General features: G+C 37.4%; 3 protein-coding genes and 1 non-coding gene across 4 annotated transcripts; 3 read left to right on the forward strand and 1 right to left on the reverse strand.

Moving 5' to 3' along the window:
* The first annotated feature begins 308 nt into the window (after nucleotides 1-308).
* LOC135088185 (uncharacterized protein K02A2.6-like) lies at nucleotides 309-4,301 on the forward strand. The gene has a single exon (XM_063983076.1). It carries the CDS (start codon nucleotides 309-311, stop codon nucleotides 4,299-4,301), a length of 3,993 nt encoding a protein of 1,330 aa, XP_063839146.1.
* A 2,993-nt stretch (nucleotides 4,302-7,294) lies between these two features.
* LOC135088027 (HEAT repeat-containing protein 1 homolog) lies at nucleotides 7,295-15,097 on the reverse strand. The gene is made up of 5 exons (XM_063982907.1): nucleotides 14,960-15,097; nucleotides 13,681-14,878; nucleotides 8,857-13,377; nucleotides 8,124-8,543; nucleotides 7,295-7,532 (listed from the first exon to the last, which is right to left on the reverse strand). Exons 2-5 carry the CDS (start codon nucleotides 14,847-14,849, stop codon nucleotides 7,340-7,342), a joined length of 6,303 nt encoding a protein of 2,100 aa, XP_063838977.1. The 5' UTR covers nucleotides 14,850-14,878; nucleotides 14,960-15,097; the 3' UTR covers nucleotides 7,295-7,339.
* Nucleotides 15,098-16,909: 1,812 nt separating this feature from the next.
* LOC135088058 (lysosomal thioesterase PPT2 homolog) lies at nucleotides 16,910-23,404 on the forward strand. The gene is made up of 7 exons (XM_063982943.1): nucleotides 16,910-17,050; nucleotides 17,128-17,272; nucleotides 17,639-17,780; nucleotides 18,422-18,529; nucleotides 19,043-19,214; nucleotides 21,865-21,966; nucleotides 22,466-23,404. Exons 2-7 carry the CDS (start codon nucleotides 17,138-17,140, stop codon nucleotides 22,662-22,664), a joined length of 858 nt encoding a protein of 285 aa, XP_063839013.1. The 5' UTR covers nucleotides 16,910-17,050; nucleotides 17,128-17,137; the 3' UTR covers nucleotides 22,665-23,404.
* On the forward strand, nucleotides 21,555-21,626 carry Trnaq-cug (transfer RNA glutamine (anticodon CUG)). Its single transcript has one exon. It is a non-coding gene; the product is annotated as a tRNA-Gln (tRNA).
* Nucleotides 23,405-23,663: the final 259 nt, after the last annotated feature.

Genomic DNA, 23,663 nt, shown 5'->3' on the forward strand with positions numbered 1-23,663 from the left:
GATTACTAATAAGTAAGAACACAGAATAATAATTAATACCTACCTACCTACTGTTAGAATTTTATGTTACTTAATGCAAAGTAAAGCAGTAAAGTGGTATTTTAGTCAACGCTCCTGCATTTTTTTTTTTTGCCATTTAGGTATGTTATGTATGTATAGTTATGCACCTATGTAGTTAGGCTCGCAGCTACGCCGCTGGGCGCTAATAAATCAGTTTACGTTCAACCGCTGTCTTATTGCTACGTACCTATCACTGGCGACGGGCTGATAAAATTAACCACGCGTGTGTAATATCTTACCTGATAAAAATGCCTATCGGTAGTATTGAACCGTATAACTTTTCGAATAATAACTGGGATGCGTATGTACGCCGGGTGAAGCAGTTTATAGCACTAAATAACATCGCCGACACATTGCACGTGGCCACGTTAGTAACCATTGTAGGCGCAGAGTGTTACGAATTAATGTGCGACTTGTGTTCCCCGAATACCCCGGAATCAAAATCATTTGAGGATCTAGTTAAGCTAGTGAAAGAGCACCTGGAACCTGACAGATCGGAAATTGCGGAAAGGCATATTTTCCGACAGCGAACGCAACGTCAAGGAGAAAGTGTTCGTGAATACTTGCAAGCGCTAAAACATTTGGCAAAAACCTGTAACTTTGGAGATAAGCTGGAGGAGAACTTGCGCGACCAGTACGTATCGGGTTTGTGCAATGAAGACATGAGATCGAGGATCTTCGCGGAGAGGAACGTGGACTACAAGCGCGCAGTGGAGCTCGCACAGGCGCTGGAGGCGGCGGAGCGGCACGCGGCCACGGCGAGCGCGCAGGGCGCGGGCGGCGCCGGTGCGCGGGCGCACGACGACGGCTTGCATCGGCTGGGCGCGGGCGGCGCCGGCGGCTCCCGGGCCAACGCGGGAGCGCCCCGGCCGCAGCGCGCATGCCCACGGTGTGGTAAAGTAGGGCATGTCGAGGGCAAGTGTCGTTTCAAATACTACAATTGTGATGAATGTGGTCAACGGGGCCATATAAAAGCAGTGTGTGTTAAAGGCAATAAAGTGAGTGGCAAGAACGCAACGAAAAATCAATTCTTTTTGAATGGATCGGACTCGGACGATGAAGGTTGTAATTTTTATAATTTAGTAGTTAGCAGTGACGGTGATGGGCCTTATTTTGCAAATTTAAAAGTAGAAAACATTTTATGTAAATTTGAAATTGACACCGGAAGCAAATTGTCTGTTATTTCTAAAAAGTTTTATGACAGAAATTTCTCTAATTTACCAATTGAACAGAAACAAATTACCTTAAAATCGTATACCGGTGACGTCATTGAGACTTTGGGCTTTATTATGGTCAACGTTAGTTGTGGCAAAAAACAAGCAAAGTTAAATTTATTTGTTATTGAAAACGGCGGGCCGCCATTGATGGGCCGTACGTGGATAAAATGTTTAAAATTGGGAATAGTAGAATGCCACAATTTGACTGAGGAGGACTCGATGGCGATTTCTTTGCGAAAAGAATTCCCAGATGTATTTGCTGAAGGTTTAGGTACGTTTAAGTCTAAATTTAAATTGTATTTAAAAGATGATTCACCTGTTTTTATTAAAGCGCGACCCATACCGTTAGCATTGCGACAACCAGTCGAAAGGGAGCTCGAACGATTGCAGCGGGATGACGTCATTTACAAAGTTGAGAGGTCAGATTATGGCACGCCTATTGTGCCTGTTGTTAAAGCGAATGGCAATATTAGATTGTGCGGTGACTACAAAGTCACAATAAATCCACTTTTAAAAGACTATCATTACCCGTTGCCTCGTATCGAGGACCTTTTTGCGGCCTTAGGAGGGGGTGAACAGTATACTAAATTAGATTTATCCAATGCATTTCAACAATGTATTTTAGAAGAAGACTCGCAAGCGATGACAGCCATTACTACTCACATTGGTACTTTTTTATATAAGCGCGTACCGTTTGGTATTAAATGCATTCCTGAAAATTTTCAAAAAATCATGGAAGAGACTCTAAGTGGCCTGCCATCGACTGCTGTATTCGCTGATGATATCTGTGTCACAGGGAAAGATAAATCATCCCACTTGGCGAATTTGAGAGCGGTGCTACAAAGGCTTAATGAAAATGGGTTAAGAATAAATTTTAGCAAATGCCAATTTTTCAAGGATAGCGTTACCTACTTAGGGTATAAAATTGATAAACTTGGTTTACATACAGATTCAAAAAAAATTGAAGCCATTGTAGCAGCGCCCGCACCAACCAATGTTACTCAATTAAAAAGTTTCATGGGTCTGGTAAACTTTTATTCTAAATTCTGTGCAAATATGAGTGATATTTTAAAGCCTATGTACGATCTGTTGAAAAAGAATGTTCAGTGGAACTGGACAGCTGATTGTGATAGGGCTTTTAATAAAATAAAAACGGTGTTAAGCAGTTCCCCTGTGCTCGCGCACTACGATCCAAACTTAGAGTTGATTTTGTCGGTTGACAGCAGCGCGTACGGCCTGGGCGCGGTGCTCACGCAGCGCCGCGCGGACGGCGCCGAGCTGCCGGTGTGCTGTGCCTCGCGCACTCTCAACAGTGCCGAAGCTAACTACTCTCAGATAGACAAAGAGGCGCTCGCTATCGTGTTCGGAGTCACTAAGCACCATCAGTACCTATACGGGAGACACTTTACTCTGAGGAGCGACCATCGACCTTTAAGTTACATTTTTGGTAAAAATAAGGGTCTGCCGGTGACTGCGGCAAGTAGACTACAACGTTACGCGGTTAAGTTAGCGGCATACGACTTCTCTATAGAATTCGTTAAATCGGAAAAAAACTGTTTTGCCGATGCTCTTTCTCGTCTTCCTCTAGAATTGACCAAAAAGCAACTACGAGGTGAAGACGAGGAAGGTAGGTATTTGCATTACGCACAAGATAGCTTTCCGATCAGTTTTAACGATATTAAAACGGAAACGGCAAAGGACGTGCTTTTAAGTAAAATATACGGATTCGTAATGTATGGTTGGCCGAATAGATACGCGTATAATGAAATTGAAAAGATTTATTTTAATAAAAAAGATTATTTATATATTGATCAGGGATGTTTAGTATGGGGTTATCGTATTGTGGTCCCAAAGTCATTACGAAATTGCATCATGAAAGAGATCCACGACGGCCACCCGGGTATAGTTAAAATGAAACAAATCGCACGTAATTATGTTTGGTGGGAAAATATAGATCGAGACTTAGAGGAGGTTGCGCGCGAGTGTTTACCGTGCCGGGAGCTGCGGCCCGCGCCCCCCGCCGCGCCGCTCCACTCGTGGCCCTGGCCAGCGGAGCCATGGGCACGATTGCACGTCGATTTTCTCGGCCCGTTCAATAATAATTATTATCTCATAATAATTGATGCACATTCAAAATGGATCGAAGTAGAAAAAGTCAACACAACCTCAGCCAACGCAGTTTGTGATAGTTTGAGACGTCATTTTTCTCGTTTCGGTTTACCTAAACGCATAGTAAGCGACAACGGACCGCCATTTTCATCTGCCGCTTTCGCTGAATATTTAAATTGTAACGGTATTAAACATACTTTAGTGCCACCATATCATCCCTCGAGCAATGGAGCTGCTGAAAACGCCGTGCGCACTATTAAAAGAGTACTCAAAAAGGCAGAATTAGAAAGAGAAGACACGAATAGGGCGTTGAGTAGATTTTTGTTTATGTACAGAAATACCGAACAGAGTACGACGGGACGCGAACCTGCAGTCGCCCTGATGGGCCGGCGGCTGCGCGGCCGCCTGGACCTGCTGCGCCCCGACGCCGCCGAGCGGGTGCGCGCGCGCCAGCTCGTCGAGGAGGCCCGGGACGAGGCCCCGTTACGCGTTGCCAAACAAAACGAGCCAATTTTGATACGTAACTATTCCAAGTCGGGCAATAAGTGGGAGGAGGGCGTGGTACATGAGCGCATTGGACCTGTATCCTACAATGTGACTACAAAGAACGGTCATACACATAAGCGTCACATCGATCAGATACTCGCTAGGAAGTCACGTCATTCACTGAGCCGAGTGATGGATAATTCGCATAACAAGTCAAATTCGGCTTGTTCTAAAGACACGTCGGTCGGTGATGGTGACCACGAACATGACGAGTCATTTGATAGTGCGGAGGAAGGATCGAGCACGGGCGCGGCCTCTCCGGCGCCGACCTCGCCATCGACGTTGCTGTCTCCGACGGCACAGCCTACTGATAAAATGCGCAGGGAAGCTGCTATACGTTGTTGCAAAAAACTTAAAAATGTTAACTAATTTGATTAATGTCGAGATATATAATTATTTTAATGTTACATTAAATACATATTTATATATGTTATAACATTATATACACATACGCTCATTTAACTTGTTAGAGACTATATTTATTTGTTGTAACAGAAACGGAATGGTGGTGTTATATTTAGGAAGGAAAAGTGTTATGTATGTATAGTTATGCACCTATGTAGTTAGGCTCGCAGCTACGCCGCTGGGCGCTAATAAATCAGTTTACGTTCAACCGCTGTCTTATTGCTACGTACCTATCAAGGTAGATTTTATTCTCGTTTGCCCACTTACACTGTACATAATTTTATTGGTTATTAGTGATTTGTAACTGTTACCGACAAGCTGAGTTTTCAGTTACTGCATGGGTTACTTACCGATAAGTTGAGTTATTGTGAAAATAGGTTTTCAAAAAAATAGAGTAGCGGAAAATTGGGTTTATCGCAAAAATTCTATAAAGTTAGGTTTCAATTCGTGAACTACCTATTAAATAATACTAAAATTTCGGCGACAGAAGGCAAACCTTTTAAAAAACCCTAAAAATAAGTAAATCAATTATTCTTTCTTCTGATATCAGTATTCAGTTTATTATGAAGCTTATCATTTTCGTGGCTGGCTAGAATCCAATTTCGTTGGACCAAGCCAAGCTTTGTTAGTTCCTACTACAATCGGTTTTGCTTTGCACAGTGACACCACATTCACGAAGGGCGAACCTTCCAGACCCTCTGAACTAAATAAAAGAACAAGCCAATTTAGACTGAAAGCGATGTCAAGATTAAAGGAATTTAATTTCGATAACTTTGTCAGATCTGCTTTGTGAAAAATGCCGACCTGAGTTAGGCAAAGGCAAATTAACGTTCTTGGTTATTTGTGAGATTTTAATGACAATAGAGATGAATGAATGATTTTTATCTTCAGACTCGGTGAGAAGCCCTGTCATCATCATCATCATTAATTTCAGTCATAGGACGTCCACTGCTGAACACAGGCCATTGAGAAGACGTACTACTCAATAATCGTTCATTATCAATAATAATAATAATCATCATCATGTCTGTTAATCAGTTAGTTAGTTACCTACCTTGTTTGATGAACAAAGTCTGCCCAACCCAACGTATTAGCTAGTCTATTTCGAGGCCTCATCTCATACACATCCAATAACTTAGCATATTCTATGCATGCACTGGTGCAAATGCAGGTGGGCTTGCATGTTGCATTAGTGCAATTGGATAGTGCTGACTCAAACACCAACCGCGGACAGACTGTTCCGCAAATAACCAAACCACAGACATAGTGCTGCCATAATAGAGGTACATGAAGAAGACTTGGTTTGAAAACCAGCTGGCGTACTTAGGTTTAGGTTTAAAGAACATTTATTTGTCATTAAAAACCTTACAGTCACTTACCTACATGAACAATTAACAAATTTTATGTAGGTCTAGGTAGGGAGTAATTCACAAGCTGTCCATTAGCCAGAACAAGCAGATGTGCTACTTACTTGGCGGATAAAACCTAAATAAAAACCCTGAAGTATTAACGTATAAACATAAAAAATACCTTCAGGAGTTCAGTAGATTCTTATAACTTAGATCTAGAAGGTGCTTGTAGTTCAGGAGGTGCTTGTAGCTCAGGGAGTGCTTGTGGTTCAGGTGCTTCTAGCTCAGGAGGTGCTTGTAACTCAGGAGGTACTTGTGGTTCAGGTGCTTCTAGCCCAGGAGGTGCTTGTAGTTCATCAGGTGCTTGTAGCTCAGAAGGTTTTAATAGCTCAGGAGGTATTTGTACTCGTAGCTCAGCTCACCACAGTGGCATACTATGGGCTGGCAGGGAAAAAACCTCAACTAAGTACTTATACTTGTTGCGGGATGCGCATGAGCCTACCGTATTACCATTAGTTGGAGCCGTACCGAGTTGCAGTTTAATTAAAATTATCCAACGACTGTACTGCGGTTTTTGTCGAGAATTTTGCGGTAAAAATCTTCTGAAAGCGTGGCGCTCGTGTAGTGTGATGAGGATTTTGTGTACGCTCCATTTTCAAGTCTTTTCAATTAAGTTTAACGACTGCGTAAATACAATGGGAAGCTGAATTTCATTCCAAGCAAGCTGAAAAATAATATTTTAACAGTTTTAACATAAAATTGTATTTTGAGCTCTTCTTCTTCGTCGCTACACTCTTGGTAGAGTGGTCGTGGTCGTCACAACTGGTTTGGTGGCAAGCTTCACAATCCTTCGCTATTCCTCCCGTATCAACCTTTCTTGTAGGTACACTCGTGGAGTGGACCATTGAGTGCGGTTTTGACCTGATCGGTCCAGCGCATGGGCGACCTGCCGCGCGCTCTTGTGCCTTCAACCTTCCCCTGTAAGACAAGTCGTTCAATAACTGATTATATGGCCAAAAAAACCGAGAATACGACTTTGGACAATGGAAGAAAGACGCTGTTAGATGTCAAGTTCCTAGATTTTGAGCTACCTTTGTAAAATACTAGGTTTGATCATAAATCGATCATCCAAATTATCATTTAAGTAGGTGGGCATTTTTAGTTGTAAGGGAAAAACAACAAAAACGATAATGAATTATAAGGTCATGTCACCAGTTCGCGTCTTCCTACCAGTTAGCTATTGCTATAGCTATTGCTTTATCTTTTTATGTCTCATTTATCATTGTAGAAATTAGGGAGGAGTATAAAATGGTTCGAGGCCTGAATATTTAAGCAAGTTCTCAGGGAGCATACCTACTTATTATTAATATTGATAACGAACGTTGTTTGAATTTACAATTGGTTATCAAATGACCGGTGGAAAATATTTTTTTAATTAGTCGGAGAAGCAAAAAGCAGCGACTTAATTAGGTACCTAATTTTCCAACTTTATTATTTTTGTAATAACGACATCTAGTGACAAAATTTTCTCTCATTACAGAATATCTTAGAGCGTAAACCAAAACATTTTAGTGCTACACAAAGCCAGTAGATGGAGTTAAACAACCATTTCTATCATATATTTATTCGACGATGTATTACAAAATTATTTTCTTAGAAGTATTTTTCCAACGGTTCGCCAAGGATCTGTTCTAGCTTCCTGATGGCGTCTTTAGTGCACGTCTCTATCTTCTGGTCGCCGTCTTCTAGAAGTTCAGCGAGGAACGGTACGCTCTCTGCTAGAAGTGGCAGCCAACTGCTGCCGAGTTGAGTGGCCATGGACACTAAGGAGTCCAAAGCTAGGAGTCTGAAAGGAAAATTTGAAATTATAATACCAAAATAAATTAGGGAGTCGGATAAAAAGTACTTACATGTTTCAATCATTATCATCATCATTTCAGCTACAGGACGTTCACCACTGAACATAGGCTAATAACTTCCATATTGCCAGATTGGCAGTGGCCTGGTCCAGCGCCTTGCTACCTTAATAGGCCAATAGTTATATGTATATTTTATGTGCTTGTACTATTTAGAATAAAAAAAATTGCTTATGCCAGGCAACTGAGAAATATTAAAATACTAGCTGACCCGGCGAACTTTGTTCCGCCTTAATGGCAATAAATAAGCAGACTTTTTTTTATTTCGAGCGGGATAAAAAGTATCCTATGTCCTTCTCCTGGCTCTAAACTACCTCCCTGACAATTTTCAGCTAAATCGGTTCAGCCGTTCTTGAGTTATAAGTGGTGTAACTAACACGACTTTCTTTTATATATATAGATAGAAAATGGGCTTTAAAAAGAAATAAGATGAAGGTAATATTTTTGAAAAAAATGACTAAATAAATATTAATAATTTGGCTTTTTTCCCAAGAAAAAAATAAATCTATGCAATTAATTACCTTATATCAGCATCATTATGTCTCGTCTTCAGCAGTATCTGATAATTCAGCAGCTTCCACAAAGAGTCATCGGCTGAAGCCACCGCAAACTGAGAGATGCACGGAATAATAATCTCTTCGGCCCTTGATTTAAGGCTCTGAATGCCACCCAGCGTGTTCTCTAGCTGGTCTACCACTGGTTGCATGAGGGTTTCAAACCGATCTTTGTTTATGAAGTTCTGGCTGTCATATAAGAACACTATATGCAACGTCTTGATGATGTATTTGACCAGTGTGATGCATTTTTCCTCAGAATCATAGAAGAGGTCTTCAGTTTTGCTGTTGTTGCATGAGTCAAGGAGATCCGATGCGTTCTTGATGAAGTGGCCAGCGAAAAGAACGAATAAGCCTTTGAGCTGGTCGGCTATTGCACTGCTCAGTCTGAAAGATTAATTAGATATTAGAACACAACTTAAATATTACGTTAAAAGTATCAAAATTTTATTAATTAATAATTATATGGTTTTAGGACTTATTCCTGCAGCTTATAATTTAAGAAGAATGTTACTAAAAACGACGAGTATTACAGTCACCGTCAGATAGTTCGTATACAGACACCCGATGTAGCCAAAAAGTTCGCAACACGTCTTGGTTACAAATAAGGCTGTGTTGTCTTGTCACCTTTTTGGCTACTTTGGGTGTCACCAACTATTTGATGCTGACTATACTAGAATAGTAAATATTATAAACATACCTGTAGAAAGTGATAGCCCTGTCCTTTTGTCCATCCACATTAGTCCTGATGGCCCAATCGTATATCTTAAAGTAGAAAGGCCTGAAACTGGTCTCTGAAAGTTTTAGCACCAATTTCACCAACGCATTCACCACTTCATCTTCTGCGTTGTCGATCACATTAGCGTCTATATTCTTCTCCATCGCGTTGCTTCGCAATTGTAATGCTGACAGGAAGAATGACGTCAGATCTTGCTGCAAAGCCGTGAAGTCAGCAGTCGTCACATTAGCAAAACTTTCAGCCAACACAGACATCACTGGGCCAATGGCGTCATAGTGTTCTCTATCCAACAACAGCTGATGTGTCTCATTCGCAACAGGGATCAGCACTCTCGGCGGAATCGAACTCGCAATTTTCTTCTTTATCGTAACCAATTTCGTCACGATCGCGGACACTTTGCTGCACTCCTGGTCGAACGTCTGCCACTTGGCTAGCAGTATCGCGTATTCGTACAGTATTTTCTGCAAATACGGACTCAAAAACAGTGGGAGGCTTTCGACAATCTTCGATATAGCAGTGACAGTGCTCAAGAGAATAAGTTCAGGTGTATCGGCTTCTCTTTGCTTCTTCAGAACTTTTATAAGAGCTGGCATAAACTTCCTCAGGCTAGCTAATGCGTGTGCCTTCAGATTGCTGCATAGTTCAGCTAGACATAGCACTACAGAAGCCATGACGTTGCTCGTGATGTTCGAATTGCATGTATATTCTGTGACGGTGTCCAGAACTGACTTGAAAGGCTCAGGATTCTCTGACGCTAACATTCTAGTCAGCAATTTCAATGATAATAAAGCAGTTTGTTGGTTCAACTCAAGCTCTTGAGCTGCTGTCTCGTTCTGGCTTTCTGATTTGTTCTCAATCGTCTTGATTATATCAAGCAACGCAGGCAGCAGAGAGAACAAAAGATCTTTGTTCACATCATTGAACATTTCAGGACTGAACTGGATTTTGGAGTTCAGTAACTCCATTGATTTCCTTCGCACCGCTTGCAAGGTGTGCTTCAGTAATCCTCTAACAACGGATAAGAACATAGGAGCAGATAGCAGGTTGTTGGTATTGTCCAATAAGTCGTAGCTATGGTGCAACATGACCCGCCAGTACTTGGCAGTTTTCTCGTCATTGAACTTAGAAATGCTTTGGATGAATGTCAGGATGTTAATAATGAAGTTTTTGTAATGAGTCTCCATCGCTTTAATGTCAGTGGCTTGAGAACTGTGTTGGATAAATCTTGATGATGCGAGGCAGTTGTTCATGAATGTAATAATAACGTATTTGTACTGACGGAGCTGAACTGCGGAATGGCCATTTACGCTGAAAATGTCGCTCGGATCGACGTCAGTGTCCATGGAATCTTCGTCTTTCTGAACCGGCAGAGACTTTATGTAGCCCATGAGTTTTATGAAGTTTTCTATCCCTACTTCTGGCGAGAATTCAAGCAAGATGTTCTGTCCAAAGTCCAACCTATTCATTGGCGATTCCTGATCAGCTAATGTTCTGTTCTGACGCTTATCTTTCTTCTTTTCATCATTGAAGTGAGTGATGTGTGTCTCTAAAAGTAAGCCAAGGAACACCCAAAGGAATTGGTTCGGGCCGAGGGTCTCCACCAGTTTCTTGTACAGAGGCAAACGTCTATGCTCTGGGACATGCAAGACCACATCAGCAAATATTCTTAGCACTGGAACTATGCGATTCTGTAGCTGCTGTAATTCTTTCTCTGAGTATTCTTCGACATCTCTGTCCAATTTCACGAGAATGGGAATGAGGGTTTCAATTATTTTTATTATGATCTGGAAGCTGTAAGCATCGTCATGCCTCAGAACTGATGATCCCATGAATGTAAATATCTCCATTGTATGATGGAGTACTTGTTCAGGGAGCATATAGGCAGCGTGAGATAGGAGGATCAAGGCATGGTGATGGGTCTGAGGATTCTGTGTTCCTCTGATAGACTGCACAACAAGTTCCACTTTAAAATGAGACTTGAGCGACTTTATCTGGTCTCTGTCCTTGTCATCGACAAATTTCTTGCAGTAATACCACAAAGATGACAGAATGAGCTGTTTGGTGTACTCCACATACGACTGCTCCTCAAATCTCAAGCATTTACTCAGCAATTCAAACATCAACGACACAAATGTGCCATCGACAATCATTTTCTTTTTGTTCTGGACGTATTCTAACATAGTCACCCCCAGTTTCCATTCGTTTGTTTCAGTGACTTGGTAAGACAACATAGATACTGAGGACTTCTTCTTTTTAGATTCCTTTGCTGCCGGGTCAGCTGCAGTAAACATGCTTTGTAATATGGGTTTGAAATCAGAGAAGTTAAGGTGGATTTTCTTCATAACTTTAGCAGCAGAGCTTGCTATCGTCGGGTTATTACTAAAAGCACCAGCTGAAGCAATAAGAAGAACCAAATCTTTAGTTCTCTCATCAGGAACTTTCTTGAAAACATCCTCATCAATTTGCTTCATGATCAAGACACAAGGACTGGTGACCGTTTGTCCTTCCTCCAGAATACATTCTCTGTACTCTTTCAAGCCTACTGTTATTGACTTCCAAATCTGATCTTTCGCGAATGTGGTAATAGTACTGTCGTTGATCTGACTGTAAACATGTTTGAACATGTTCGATTCGTAGATATTGAAACAGAATTTTAAGTTGAGCTCATTCTGAGCCAAAGTCTTCTCCAATGACTGTAGAGCAGGTACTATGTACGGGAATGTACTTGCACTGTTGATATTGTACAGGAGTTTTAGAAAGCTGGAAGTTATATGAGGTGGGGTGTCAGAAGCCAAAATATGAGTGAATTTCGCCAGACAGTTCTTTTTGAATATTTTCTTGGCTGGAGCTGACTGACTCAGAACTGTATTCAAGACTTGTGGTATCTGTTCATGGTCTAACAGCAATTCTTCTTTATGTGCGAGAAGTTCTGTAAATAGTTGTACATAAACTTTGCTTTTATCTGGTTCCAGTCTCAGCAAGTTATTTATTGAGTCGATCGCACACTGCCGGATTGCCGTAATAGGATTGTTAAAGTTGAATAATATCATCAGAACTACGACATCCGATTCATACAACCATTCAGCATCTTTTAAAGAGAAGAAATTGTTGAGTAATTTCAAACTTCTCAACTGCAATTCTGGGCCAATCACATCTTTAGCGTCATTCGCGTATAAAATATGGCCGCAAGCAAAGTTCGCAATGAACTCGAATCTCTCACGGGAATTTTTGAAGAATTTCTGTAAAAGTTGTTTCAATAGATTTACGTAATTCTTCTCATATGAAGGTATTGCACAGCCTGTAATACAGATCTCATACAATCTCCTCACTAGTATAGTTTCATTATCTTCACACACATTGCACCACGGTTTTGGGAGGCTTTTTACAGGCATATCTTCGATTATTCTCGAAAAAATATACTCAACAACTTCGAAAAGAATCTTATTTTGTTTCGACAACTTGACATATTCTGGCATGATCTTGTTCGAGAATGTCTGGTCTTCGGAACTTGCGACTATCACTCTGTCCTCTACTTCAACAGACTCCAACAACAAGTTTAAAGTGACGGTTATTTCATCAACTGACGCTACTTTAAAAGAGCAGGTTTTCAGGAGTAAAAAGGTGTAGATATCCAGAGTGTTGTTTTTATTTAGCTGATAAACGTCTAGAAGATCGTCAAAGTGCTTCATTCTATCAACAAATAGAGCCTTGAATACCAGTTGATTTAAGACCTCGTGGTTATCTTTGTAAGAAGAGTTTAGGTGTAGTGCTTTGGCCAATCCCAATTTGCGTCCCCATTTTGCATTTAGAATGTCCCACGCTGTGCGAGCCGATTCCTCACAGTCAGGGAATAGGTGTGGTATCAAAGCCAATACAGTATCTTGGTTTACTGGCAGAATATCCAAAGAGCAGAGCTTTGAAATAGCCAGGCGGATGACACTTCTCCATTTCTTAGACGTTTTGCTGACAATATTAACCAGGACTTTCGTTGCATCTATTTCATTGAGGGCTTCATTCAAATACTGGCTTGGGATTTCCAATGCTGCGGTGACTACGTTAATATCATCATCATTCAACCTGTTCACGATGGAGTCTTTTACAAATTCAACATTTTCAATTTTTAGTGCGTCAAATTCCTTGCTGATATACTTAACTGCTTCAACTCTTAATTCTGGATTGACGTTATTAAGATTTTCAAATAGATAAGTACCACCTACTTGGTGAGCTACTGAAGGTTTGAAACCTAACACTCTGGCTAAGTTAAGTCTTTTTTTAGTAGCACCTTTGTTTTGAGAGCTCATTTCCTGTTTGATTACTTTGTCAAAAGCATCAGGGTATTTATTTTCAATGCTTTTTAGGAATTCCGAGTACCATTCAAGTATTTTAGAGGAACAGTCTTCTTCATCTATTATCTCAATATCACTTTCATCCGCATCTTTTACCTTGACTGCTTTTGGTGATCTGTAGGCATCGAGGACACACCTGAAAATGTAATGAAAGATATTAATATGTATTTATTTTGTTTATTTAATAAATATTTTCTCACTAGTGGAATTTGCCACTTTGTTTGAGTGAATATAGAAATGTTTCACTTCAATTAAAATAATTAATAAAATTAAATAATAGCTTATTATTAACCTGATATAAACTGTATTACTGTCAAGTTCCATCAAAATCAGATGAGTAGATTTTTTATGAAAGACATACATTAATATAAAAGACTAAATAGGACATTTGGTAAAGACTTTCTACAAGACAACAATAAGAAAAAATAAATTAACTTACTTGACAATAGATTCTGGTTGTTGATTCTTCAAATCCACTTCATCAATCAGTGTTTGTGGCAACTGTCGGAACCTTGTGAACTGTTCCGTATCTTTTTGTAGCAACCGAAGAACACTTGACAGAAACGCTAGCACAAATGGCTGAATGTTCTGCTTATGCTCCACAGATCTCTTCATATATCCGCACAGATCGTTCATTATATCCAACGAAATGTTATTCAGAATAGTCTCCGACATATGCTTCATGTGAGTTTGGTGGGCATATAGCATAGTAATCAAAATAGCTATATCATAAGTCATATCAAATTCTGTGGTCAGAAGTTTAAGAACAATATCGTTTAGAATCTCACCTTTAAGAGTAGCCTTTGTAAATAAAAATCCCAAAACAATATAGGCTGCTGAACGAAAATCCACAATAGACGACTCAATAGCCTTCAACACTGTTGGTAGGAGAGCGTTAATCGTCCCTTCGTTAACATGTTTCCCACTCTCTAATACTCCCAAAGCAGTTTGACAGAAGAATGCAAACACAGTGTTCAGCTGAGAAGATCGTTCACCGAACTCTTTAACATACTTCAACGTCATCTTTGCAGTAAACTGCAACGAAGCAGAGTTGGACAGACAATGATTGTACCAAACTTGATTACTAAGTGGAACTCCATTCTTCTGCATTGGTCGCAGCCAATTCCATCTGTTCGTATTAGCTTTTAATGGCATAATTTGTATGAAACGGACAAAAATGTTCGATCCATGGTACGGCAGTATCAATGCCATGATCGCATCCTGGTTGTACTCGTGAATATGGTACCTGTTCACAAGCCATTCTAGTGCTTTGTGTGAAGATTGGAGTAAGAAGTATGGAGAGATTTGTAATAAAAACTTTTCAATAGTTTGATCAAGATTTTGGTTGACTTCTTTGCTTTGGACGGCTCTTTCAAATTCCTTGGACGATTGACTGAATAGGGAGTCTTCATAAACTCTAAATCCTTCGTATAATGCTATCAAATCATTCAGGCCGCTCAGACCAATCTCATAGAAGGTGTCCCGATCTTTGAGGCCAGCCTCTTTAGGGTCAAAGAGTAATGATGCCTTCTTCTTACCCTCCTTATAAATTGCAGATTGCGGAGCTGACAGCTTTTTCAGCTGCTCCGATAAAGAAGTGGCTGCCATTGTGTTAGAATTGATCCTTACTTTTAAATCTGAAATAAATAATACCACGACTAAGAAACATAACCTTAAATATAAGTTTGCTAAAAACTGTTTTTGTGATTCAAACTTACGGTTGGGTAAAGAACGCAAACCATAACATGCGTTGCTTCAAGATGTTTTTCTAGGGTTTTTCGATTTTTATAGTACTTTTTCGAAATTCATCACAACAAAATCACAACAACAAATCCACGTTTTTCGTGGTTTTTGACAAATAACTGACAGTTGACAGATCTAGAGATGAGGCATGTTGGATTATGTATACAGATCACAGAGTAAATACTTGTACTAGGTAAATTTGATACTAGTTCATAATACAAATATTTTAAGAATAACAATTAAGCATGGCAGAGAATACTTGAGTGCAAAGGAAAAACATTATAAATATTATATTTCGTTTAATAAAAATCATCAGACATAAAACAAAATATGATATATCAGTATCAATGAATGTAAAATGCAAGGTAGAAAGAAATAGGCCACGAGCATGACAGCCGAAGGGTGGAGGAGGGTGGAGAGGTCGGTCGGACAGAGCACCGATTACGGTAACACAATATCAAAAAAGAAATTAACTTCATTTTTATTTGTCAATCAAACAAGTAATTATTACGAACTTTTAATGCGTTGATGTTCCGCGTGACGTCACAAAGTGCTACACTGTTAAGCACGCTTTGGTTTGGTTTGACGTTACGGGCTTCATCTTTTGAACTTTGTCGCGCTTTATCTCTTCCAGACAGTTTTCGTTAGTTTGAGCACATAATAACAAATTAGAAGCCGACGCAACCATAGAGAAAAAGTAATACATAGGAAATAGAGAGCCCTCTCTGTCAAATTTTTGAACCTACTAATTGACAGCCTGGTGTTAAAATACTAAACCTACGTACGTAACGCTCACATACATACATAAAGTCCACGAACACATACACACAGTTCACGCACACATAGGCACTCATAACCTTCAAGGAATTATTGTTTTTAAGATGTACAATGTAGAATTTTTTCAATCCATTATTTTGAAAATATTTATCTTTATGGTGTACGTATTGTATTATTTTCAAAACAATGGATTTGGAAAAATTCTACATTGCACAGGGAAACAAAAACTTTTGAATTTAATAATTTTACTTTATATAAGAACACACATAATATTATACACCAAAAGCGTCTTTTCGCAAAGTTTTCAATAACACTAAAAAGCATTTATTTGCACATTGAGAAAACCAGATCACATAGTTGTGAACATAACAGAAAGTTTCTTCGCGATTCACGAATGAACGAACAAAACTCCGATGAACCAGAACAGCAGCAGGTACGAAGAAATGAACTTGAATTTGACTCGACTCTTCAATACTTTAATAGGGCCACAGAACACTTAAACGATGGCTAAGAACTGTTTGGAAGCAAGTTTCACTTGGATGAGCGTAGTATGGAAGTTTCCTCACCCTGGACGCAACTATCGGCTGACTAATGGGACTGTTACTAATTTGAGAAATACATAAATTATAATTAAAAATTAAATGTCACAGTCATGTGCATTACTGTTACGAGATTGTGAATGAGAAACGGCAAATATTCCTAACTTGCAAAATGCAAGATTAATGAAAAAGTATACAAGGTATAATTTGAAAATGTTTAACAATGAACCAGTTCAGTGACTCGGTAAAAAAATCGGGTTTTAATGATATTACGTTCCGTCCGTATTTTTTTGCTGCACAACTCTAGTCTCTCCGTGTCAAAAATGTCATTGTTATCAGGCGATGGGGGCGTTTGGCTAAAAATAGAATTTGTTAGAAATTGTAGGCAAAATGGCGATGGCTTTGGCAACTACCAAAAACTTTAGCGAGTTTTCGGCTAGGACACGTTTGTTAACTTCAACAGTGACGTTTTCCATTTTTTTTAGCATTGATAGCACATAATATTATCTGTGATAGCACTTACCGCTAAACGAACCTCAATATTCTTTTAATCGCTGATAATTCTATTTTCGGCCAAACGCCTCCACTTTGTCAAACTCATCAATCAAATTCATTCATGTTTTGTTTGTTTTCGTCTTGTCGCAAGCTGCTATCATTGCAAAATTTACGTAAATTATGTCCTTCCCCCTTTGATTGTTTTGAAAACTATTTCTGACGATAGCAGCTATTTATTTACGTCTATCAATACTCGTGTGTATCTCACTATCTCGTTCGTGTTTATGCAGCACGGTTTGGTAGGGTTTTCATTGTGGTTTCTTTGTTCTCAGATCAACAAAAATGGAATTAAAATTGAGTTTGTTCGGCATACTACTCCTTGCGTATCAAATTCTTTGTTATAAACCTGTCGTTTTGATACATGGCATCATGACGGGAAGTGGAAGTATGGAAATGATATCACACAGGATTCAAGAGGTCAGTACTTGAAACTTCTATCCGTAATTTATTTATTTAGAAGGCATATTAATTTTGCCTAACTACGATAGTAGTATAAAATTGTTAAAAATAATTATTAATTTTAAACTAATAAAACATCAGATTTTGGTGATTTTATTATCATTAAGGGATTACAAGGGATACAATCTTCAATAGTAGTTACACTACGAACGTACACTGTGACGTCATTTACCCTTGATGACTGAGATTTATTTGGCCTTTACATACCTTTTTTTGGAATTAGACCATTTAAACATTTCAATAGCATGTTACTCTTTATCAATCAGGTCAAATTATAAAGAACCTTGGAAAAAAAACTAAATCAAAGTGTACTATACTTTCCAGAAACATCCCGGTACAATAGTGTACAACGTGAACCGGTTCGAAAGCTGGTCCAGTTTGGAGACGATGTGGCATCAAGTGCTTGAGATTGGTCTAGACGTGGCCAACATTTCGTCCAGACACCCTGAAGGGATTAATCTTATTGGTAAGTAAGAAAGAAGTAAGAAACCATAGAATATTATGTTATTTTGTTAGGGATCTGTCTGTTAAAGTAAAATAAATTAAAAGCACATGGTATTCTGTAATGAAAATTAGTTGTTTTAGTCCTAATCATGCTGTAGGGTTTAAAAAAGTAAAATGTAGCAAGGAAAGATTGTGGTGGTATCCAGGAAGATCCATAATTCACCACATTATATTTATGTTAATTGATTCGAATCATGTTTTATTCATAAAGATATAGAAATTTGTCATAAATAAAACAAATAATGCACGATTCTTAATAATAATATCAGTATTTCTGATTGAAAAATTGAATTTTGTAGTAGCAAAAACAATTTTCTATTTATCAATGAACAGCTCTATCAAAAGATTTTTCTATCACAATAGTCATCTATTATGTTTATAATAAATCCTAATAAAACAGTGATTGGATATTGTTTATACATGCATTCGTAAACATTCATTCAAATGCCCTCATCAGGTATGTGTAAGCTTTTGCTTATTAATCAAGCAATGGAAGAGTTGAAGTACCTATTATTACGATTTTGTGTTAATAAAGTTATTCTTATTTCTTTTTCTTAAATTCTTAACATAATCATGTTTCATTTGTTTCAAATTGTTTTCCAGGGTATTCCCAGGGTGGCTTGATAGCGCGAGGCATAGTACAAACTTTCTCAAATGTGTCTGTTGACACATTTATATCGTTGAGCTCACCTCAAGCTGGACAATATGGAGGTATGTATCTAAATATAATAACTCAAAGGTGACAGACTGACTGACATAGTGATCTATCAACGTGCAGCCCAAATCACTGGACGGATCGGGCTGAAATGGCATGCAGCTAGATATGACGTAGGCATCAGCTAAGAAAGGATTTAACGAAACTCTACCCCTAAGGGGGTAAAACGGGATCCACGCGTACGAAGTCGCGGGCGGCCGCTAGTTATCTGATATAAGACTTATAATATTTTTACATTTACAGAAGATTTTTAAATAACTTTAATGTAGTCTAATATTAAAAACTATTAAAATGCTTGTCTAGATTATCCCAATATAAAATATTGATTAATAAAAATTCCATGACCCAAATATTGTGAAAAAGAATATTGAAAAACATTGATACAATAAATTTTGTATTGCAGAATGTTAAATTATTAACACAATTGGCAACCATTATGGACTTATGGTATTTTTGCATCATTGTAAATTATTTAGTTAATTTAAACTTTACTTTGTTCATATTTTCAGCTGGATTCCTCCACCTAGTTTTCCCCGGCCTAGTCAAGGACACGGTATGGGAGCTGTTCTATTCCCGGGTGGGTCAGCACACGTCTGTAGGCAACTATTGGAACGATCCCTACCACCAGGAGCTGTACGAGACGTATAGTGTGTTCCTGCCGTATATTAACAATCATATCAAGTAAGTAACACTTGTATGCTACTGCCTTTTCGTTCGTTTCAGCCGAAAGACGTCCACTGCTGGACAAAGGTCTCCCCCAAGGATTTCCACGAAGACCGATCCTGCGCCGCTCGCATCCAGGCCATAGCCTTTTAATGGCTACTAATACTGCCGTGCTAGCGATATCAGTAGTAAGTAACATATGAGTATTTCTCAAAAAAAATGTACGTAACGAAACGGTAGTAACGAAATAGTAAGGCCATAAGGCTTGTTATACATTGGCGAAATATTGTGAATGCTCTTTATTTATTCAATTCGAAATATTTGTAAGTATGCACCCAAATACGGGGTAATATTAAGGGGTTAGAAATAAAATAAGGGAGTAATCATTCATACTATTTTAATAAAATTATTTTTGTTCCATCATGTTTATCCATTTTGAGTCGTTCTCTGTAAGCTTTTTGCCTTTCGGCATTGGTTTTTGGCGGCATTCCTAAAAAAAACAAAAGAAGTAATCACATAAAAACGTAATCTAAATGATTTGATAATTTTTTGCTGGTGGCACTTCTGTAAAGCAGATAGTATCCAATCCTTTTGTTATTAACGCTCTATATTTTTTGAAATTAATTAAGTAGTGAATATTACTATGCTTAGTCAGGTAATAACAGTATACACTCAGCATTATGTTGTACTTTTTCGTAACGTAACGAAATTCGCAAAAAACGTAACGAAATATTAGACAAAATGAGATCAGAAACAAGTATTTTTTTGATAAAATTTGTTACAGCAAATATAAAAGCTTACTAAATGTTCGTACCACACGTATTACAAAAAATGGTTAAATGAAGACTTACCGTTCTATATAAAATCGCTGATTTTACTGCCTGTTACGAAAAAGTAATCCCACAAAACACACACGTTTTCACTAATTTTCGCGATAGATGTTATGGCGGAGACGTTAGGCCAACAGCCATTCAGAGTGCAGCTATTGTTGTCCGTGTAAAATAAATACGGAATTGTTCAGAAACCATGGGAAAGTAGAAATAAATCGTAACTAAAGAGTAAATAACGAAATAGTAAATGAGAGCGACTCATTTTGTTTTTTTGCTTTAAATTGCCAATTCATTATGACACCCCATAGAAAATCAATTTGATACAGAAACTGCGATTACTGTAGAACGATAATACAAAGAAATTTACAATAATTTAGTTACGTATCGCATTTTATGAAACAAAAATACATGAAAAAGCTAGGGTGGCAAACAGGTTTTTGTATGAAAGGTAAAAAAGGACTATTTTTAAAATATCTAAATATTTGGTAATAAGTAGGATTATAGCTATAATTCTTCGTTATCTTAAAGATTAATATTCATCCTTCAAAATTGTGTGTGTGTTTTTTTTGTGTGATGATTTATAAATATAAAACTTTTGAACTGTTTCAAAGCACACTTTTTTTTTTCAAAATGTACATTTTTTTTGAGAAATACTCATATATAACATATATGATATAGTAGTAAAAAAGTATTTAAGTATGTTTATATCCGTTGTCTAGTACCCATAGTACAAGCTTTGCTTAGTTTGGGACTAGAAGCGCAGTGTAAAATGTCCAAGGATATTTATTATTTATTTATTATTATAACTCCATTTTTTGACAAAACTTTATTGAGCTCTTTTTAAATGAGCTGAGAGGACTTTTAACAGCAAAATATTGGAGTTACTGCCGATATCGCTAGCATGGCAGAATAGTAGTGAGTATACAAAAACCTTAGAGTATTTCTTCTCAATATTTGTATGGCCAGGTCTGGGACAACTAGAGTATTTCTAGTAAATAAAAAATACTAATGTAAAGTAATAATCTTAAGTATCAAACTATCAAAAATAGCTGATACAAATTAAAAAAAAAATCGGCAACTACTGGAACAATCCCTACTATTTTAGGAAATAGTACTTCAAGTTTAAGTTCATCCATTAAGTTTGTTCGTATCAAGTAACGCTGTACTTTACCAATAGAGGTCGCTGTTGAGAATCAAATCCACAACCTACAAACTCCTAAGAATAGAAAATAAAAATATATTCATGCATAAATATTTTTGTATCAAGCTACTAAAATAATTAAATTATTCAGTAGCATTTTAATATGATGCAAAATTGCAAACAAATTGCTCAGTGCCAAAATATCATTGACTTCCAATGAAAGTTTATAAGAAGAAAAGAAAATACTCTAAAAAAATTTAAAACTCGGGCAAAGTTACGGAACGAAGCTAGTTTCGAAAATTCTACGTCATTATTTCTATGCCAATGCAATGTCTCGCACTACTGGTGCCAACTATGTGATCGCGAATTTCGCCCATCCTGTCAGCCGGTTCCATGGTGTAATGGTTAGCACTCTGGACTCTGAATCCAGCGATCCGAGTTCAAATCTCGGTGGAACCTGTCTTTTTGTTTTTTATAAATACATTTCTGATGTAGTTTTTATTTTATTTTTATCGTCATTAAAATTTTTGGGAATATTTTTTTTAATATATTTTTTTTACAATTATTACGAGCATTGCTAAATTTTTATTAGTCTGTGGATTGTTATTATTATTTTACTTAAATTAATAATAAGTACCTAATTGTTTTTTTTTTCATATTTAATTTAATTTTAATTTATGTTTTCAATAATTTTCAGGTCTGCAAAAACAGATGATTTCAAGAACAATCTCCTAAGACTGAAGAGGTTGGTCCTCATCGGAGGTCCCGATGATAACGTCATCACTCCGTGGCAAAGCAGGTTTGTAAAGAAAATATTGTTATTTTAACTTCCCTCTATAATTCACTGCTTTAGGTAGAATTAATACAGATTGGTCCTAAAACTGAAGGTTATAACCAATGTTTTGGTAATAATAATAATGTTACTTTCTCAAGTATTGATCATTATTATGAGTGAGAATGTTGCAGTTTCAAGTCTCTTTTTTTAGGAATGAGCAAATTTTTGTAAAGGATGGATTATTTAAATTACGTAAAACGGGAAATGCATTTATTTTTCAGATTTTAGTCCTATGCAAAAAGTTATTGTATCAAACGCTGACCAAATTCAAACTACCTTTATTAGTATGCCCCTTTTTCAGGGCACTAATATAAATAAATATTCCAAATATATCTTGCCCTCCTCTACCACCACTTCGAGACAACATGACGTCATCGGCTGATGCTGAGAAGTGAAGTGAGGGTGACCTTTTCGGATCAGATGAATGTTTTTTTCACTAAGAATGTTTTTTTTCTTTTTCCAGCCAATTCGGCTACTACGACGCGAACGAAACTGTGATAGAGATGCGAGGGCAAGACATTTACAAGGAAGACCGTATAGGGCTTCGGGCACTGGACGCTAGCGGTCGTCTCCATATTGTGACGACACCTGGCGTCAACCACTTCAGCTGGCATATGAACGTCACCGTCGTCGACGACTGCCTACTGCCTTACCTAGACTGAGAAGGAAAAAAAGTAGGTAAAAATAAAATATAATAGGAAATATTATAACTATACGGGCTTTTGCAAGGAAAATATATTTGAAAACAAAATTATTGGGCAGAATTTAAGAAAAATACAATAATTTGAAACCAATTGTCGCAGTGATATAATAAAATATAACTTTTTTGACACCCCAAAAAGGCAATAAAAATGACAACCTGAGAGAGATTTTTTTTTAATCCTCTCAAAAAACCAACTAAAATATATTATTTTTTTCTAAACTATGTAATTACATTGAATTTAAGGTTTTTGTGCTATGATCTGAAATAATAGACAAATGTATTCTTCGAATTTTTTACTTTTTGTAATTACTTTCACTGTCCTTTTATTTTTAAACAGGTTTTCTTAGTAAAATTTTGTTTTAAGTAGCAGAATTTATTTATTAGCTATGTTTATTTTGTGTTTAGTCCATTAATACTTTAATTTTGTGATGGCTGACCCAAATAATAATTAAGGAAATTGTAGAAATAATTAGTAAAAATATAAGTGTGTGATTTTTAGTATTAGTGATTTCCAGTTTTTATGATGTGACCGCATTTAAAGTTTGGCTTAAATAATAATAAAACCAGTTCAAAACAGTGATAATAATTTATAATCAATGATAAGATATCCTCATTTAAATAAGTAGCTATAATTTTTATAATGATGCCTTTTGTATTCGCTTAAGAATAATAAAATGCTCAAAATGTAGAAATAAAAAAAGCTTAAAAATGTTAATGAATTTTCACTCAAAAATGTGTCAACTTAAATAATCTCATTAAAGAGGCCATATTTTTATATCCATTGAAGCTTTATTTAAATCTGGACTAGAATGTTTGTCAGTAATTATTAATAGTATCAATTTGTGCAAATAATAGACCTCGATATTTCGACCTTCTTAACTTTTGTGTGATGTTTAAACAAACTTAAGTTTTAACACAAAATGACAAAACACAAATTCCCTTGTTCCTGTGTCAATAA

The sequence above is a fragment of the Ostrinia nubilalis genome, chromosome 3, assembly GCF_963855985.1.
Source record: "Ostrinia nubilalis chromosome 3, ilOstNubi1.1, whole genome shotgun sequence".
NCBI classification, from domain to species: Eukaryota; Metazoa; Arthropoda; class Insecta; order Lepidoptera; family Crambidae; genus Ostrinia; species Ostrinia nubilalis.

Coding starts and splice junctions, on each gene's coding strand:
- LOC135088058 (XM_063982943.1), top strand. CDS start 17,138: ATGGAATTAAAATTGAGTTTGTTCGGCATACTACTCCTTGCGTATCAA. Junction 17,781..18,421: donor TGAAGGGATTAATCTTATTG/GTAAGTAAGAAA, acceptor ATTGTTTTCCAG/GGTATTCCCAGGGTGGCTTG. Junction 18,530..19,042: donor TCAAGCTGGACAATATGGAG/GTATGTATCTAA, acceptor TCATATTTTCAG/CTGGATTCCTCCACCTAGTT.
- LOC135088027 (XM_063982907.1), bottom strand. CDS start 14,849: ATGGCAGCCACTTCTTTATCGGAGCAGCTGAAAAAGCTGTCAGCTCCG. Junction 13,378..13,680: donor CAACCAGAATCTATTGTCAA/GTAAGTTAATTT, acceptor TTACATTTTCAG/GTGTGTCCTCGATGCCTACA. Junction 7,533..8,123: donor CATAATGATGCTGATATAAG/GTAATTAATTGC, acceptor TTTTCCTTTCAG/ACTCCTAGCTTTGGACTCCT.
- LOC135088185 (XM_063983076.1), top strand. CDS start 309: ATGCCTATCGGTAGTATTGAACCGTATAACTTTTCGAATAATAACTGG.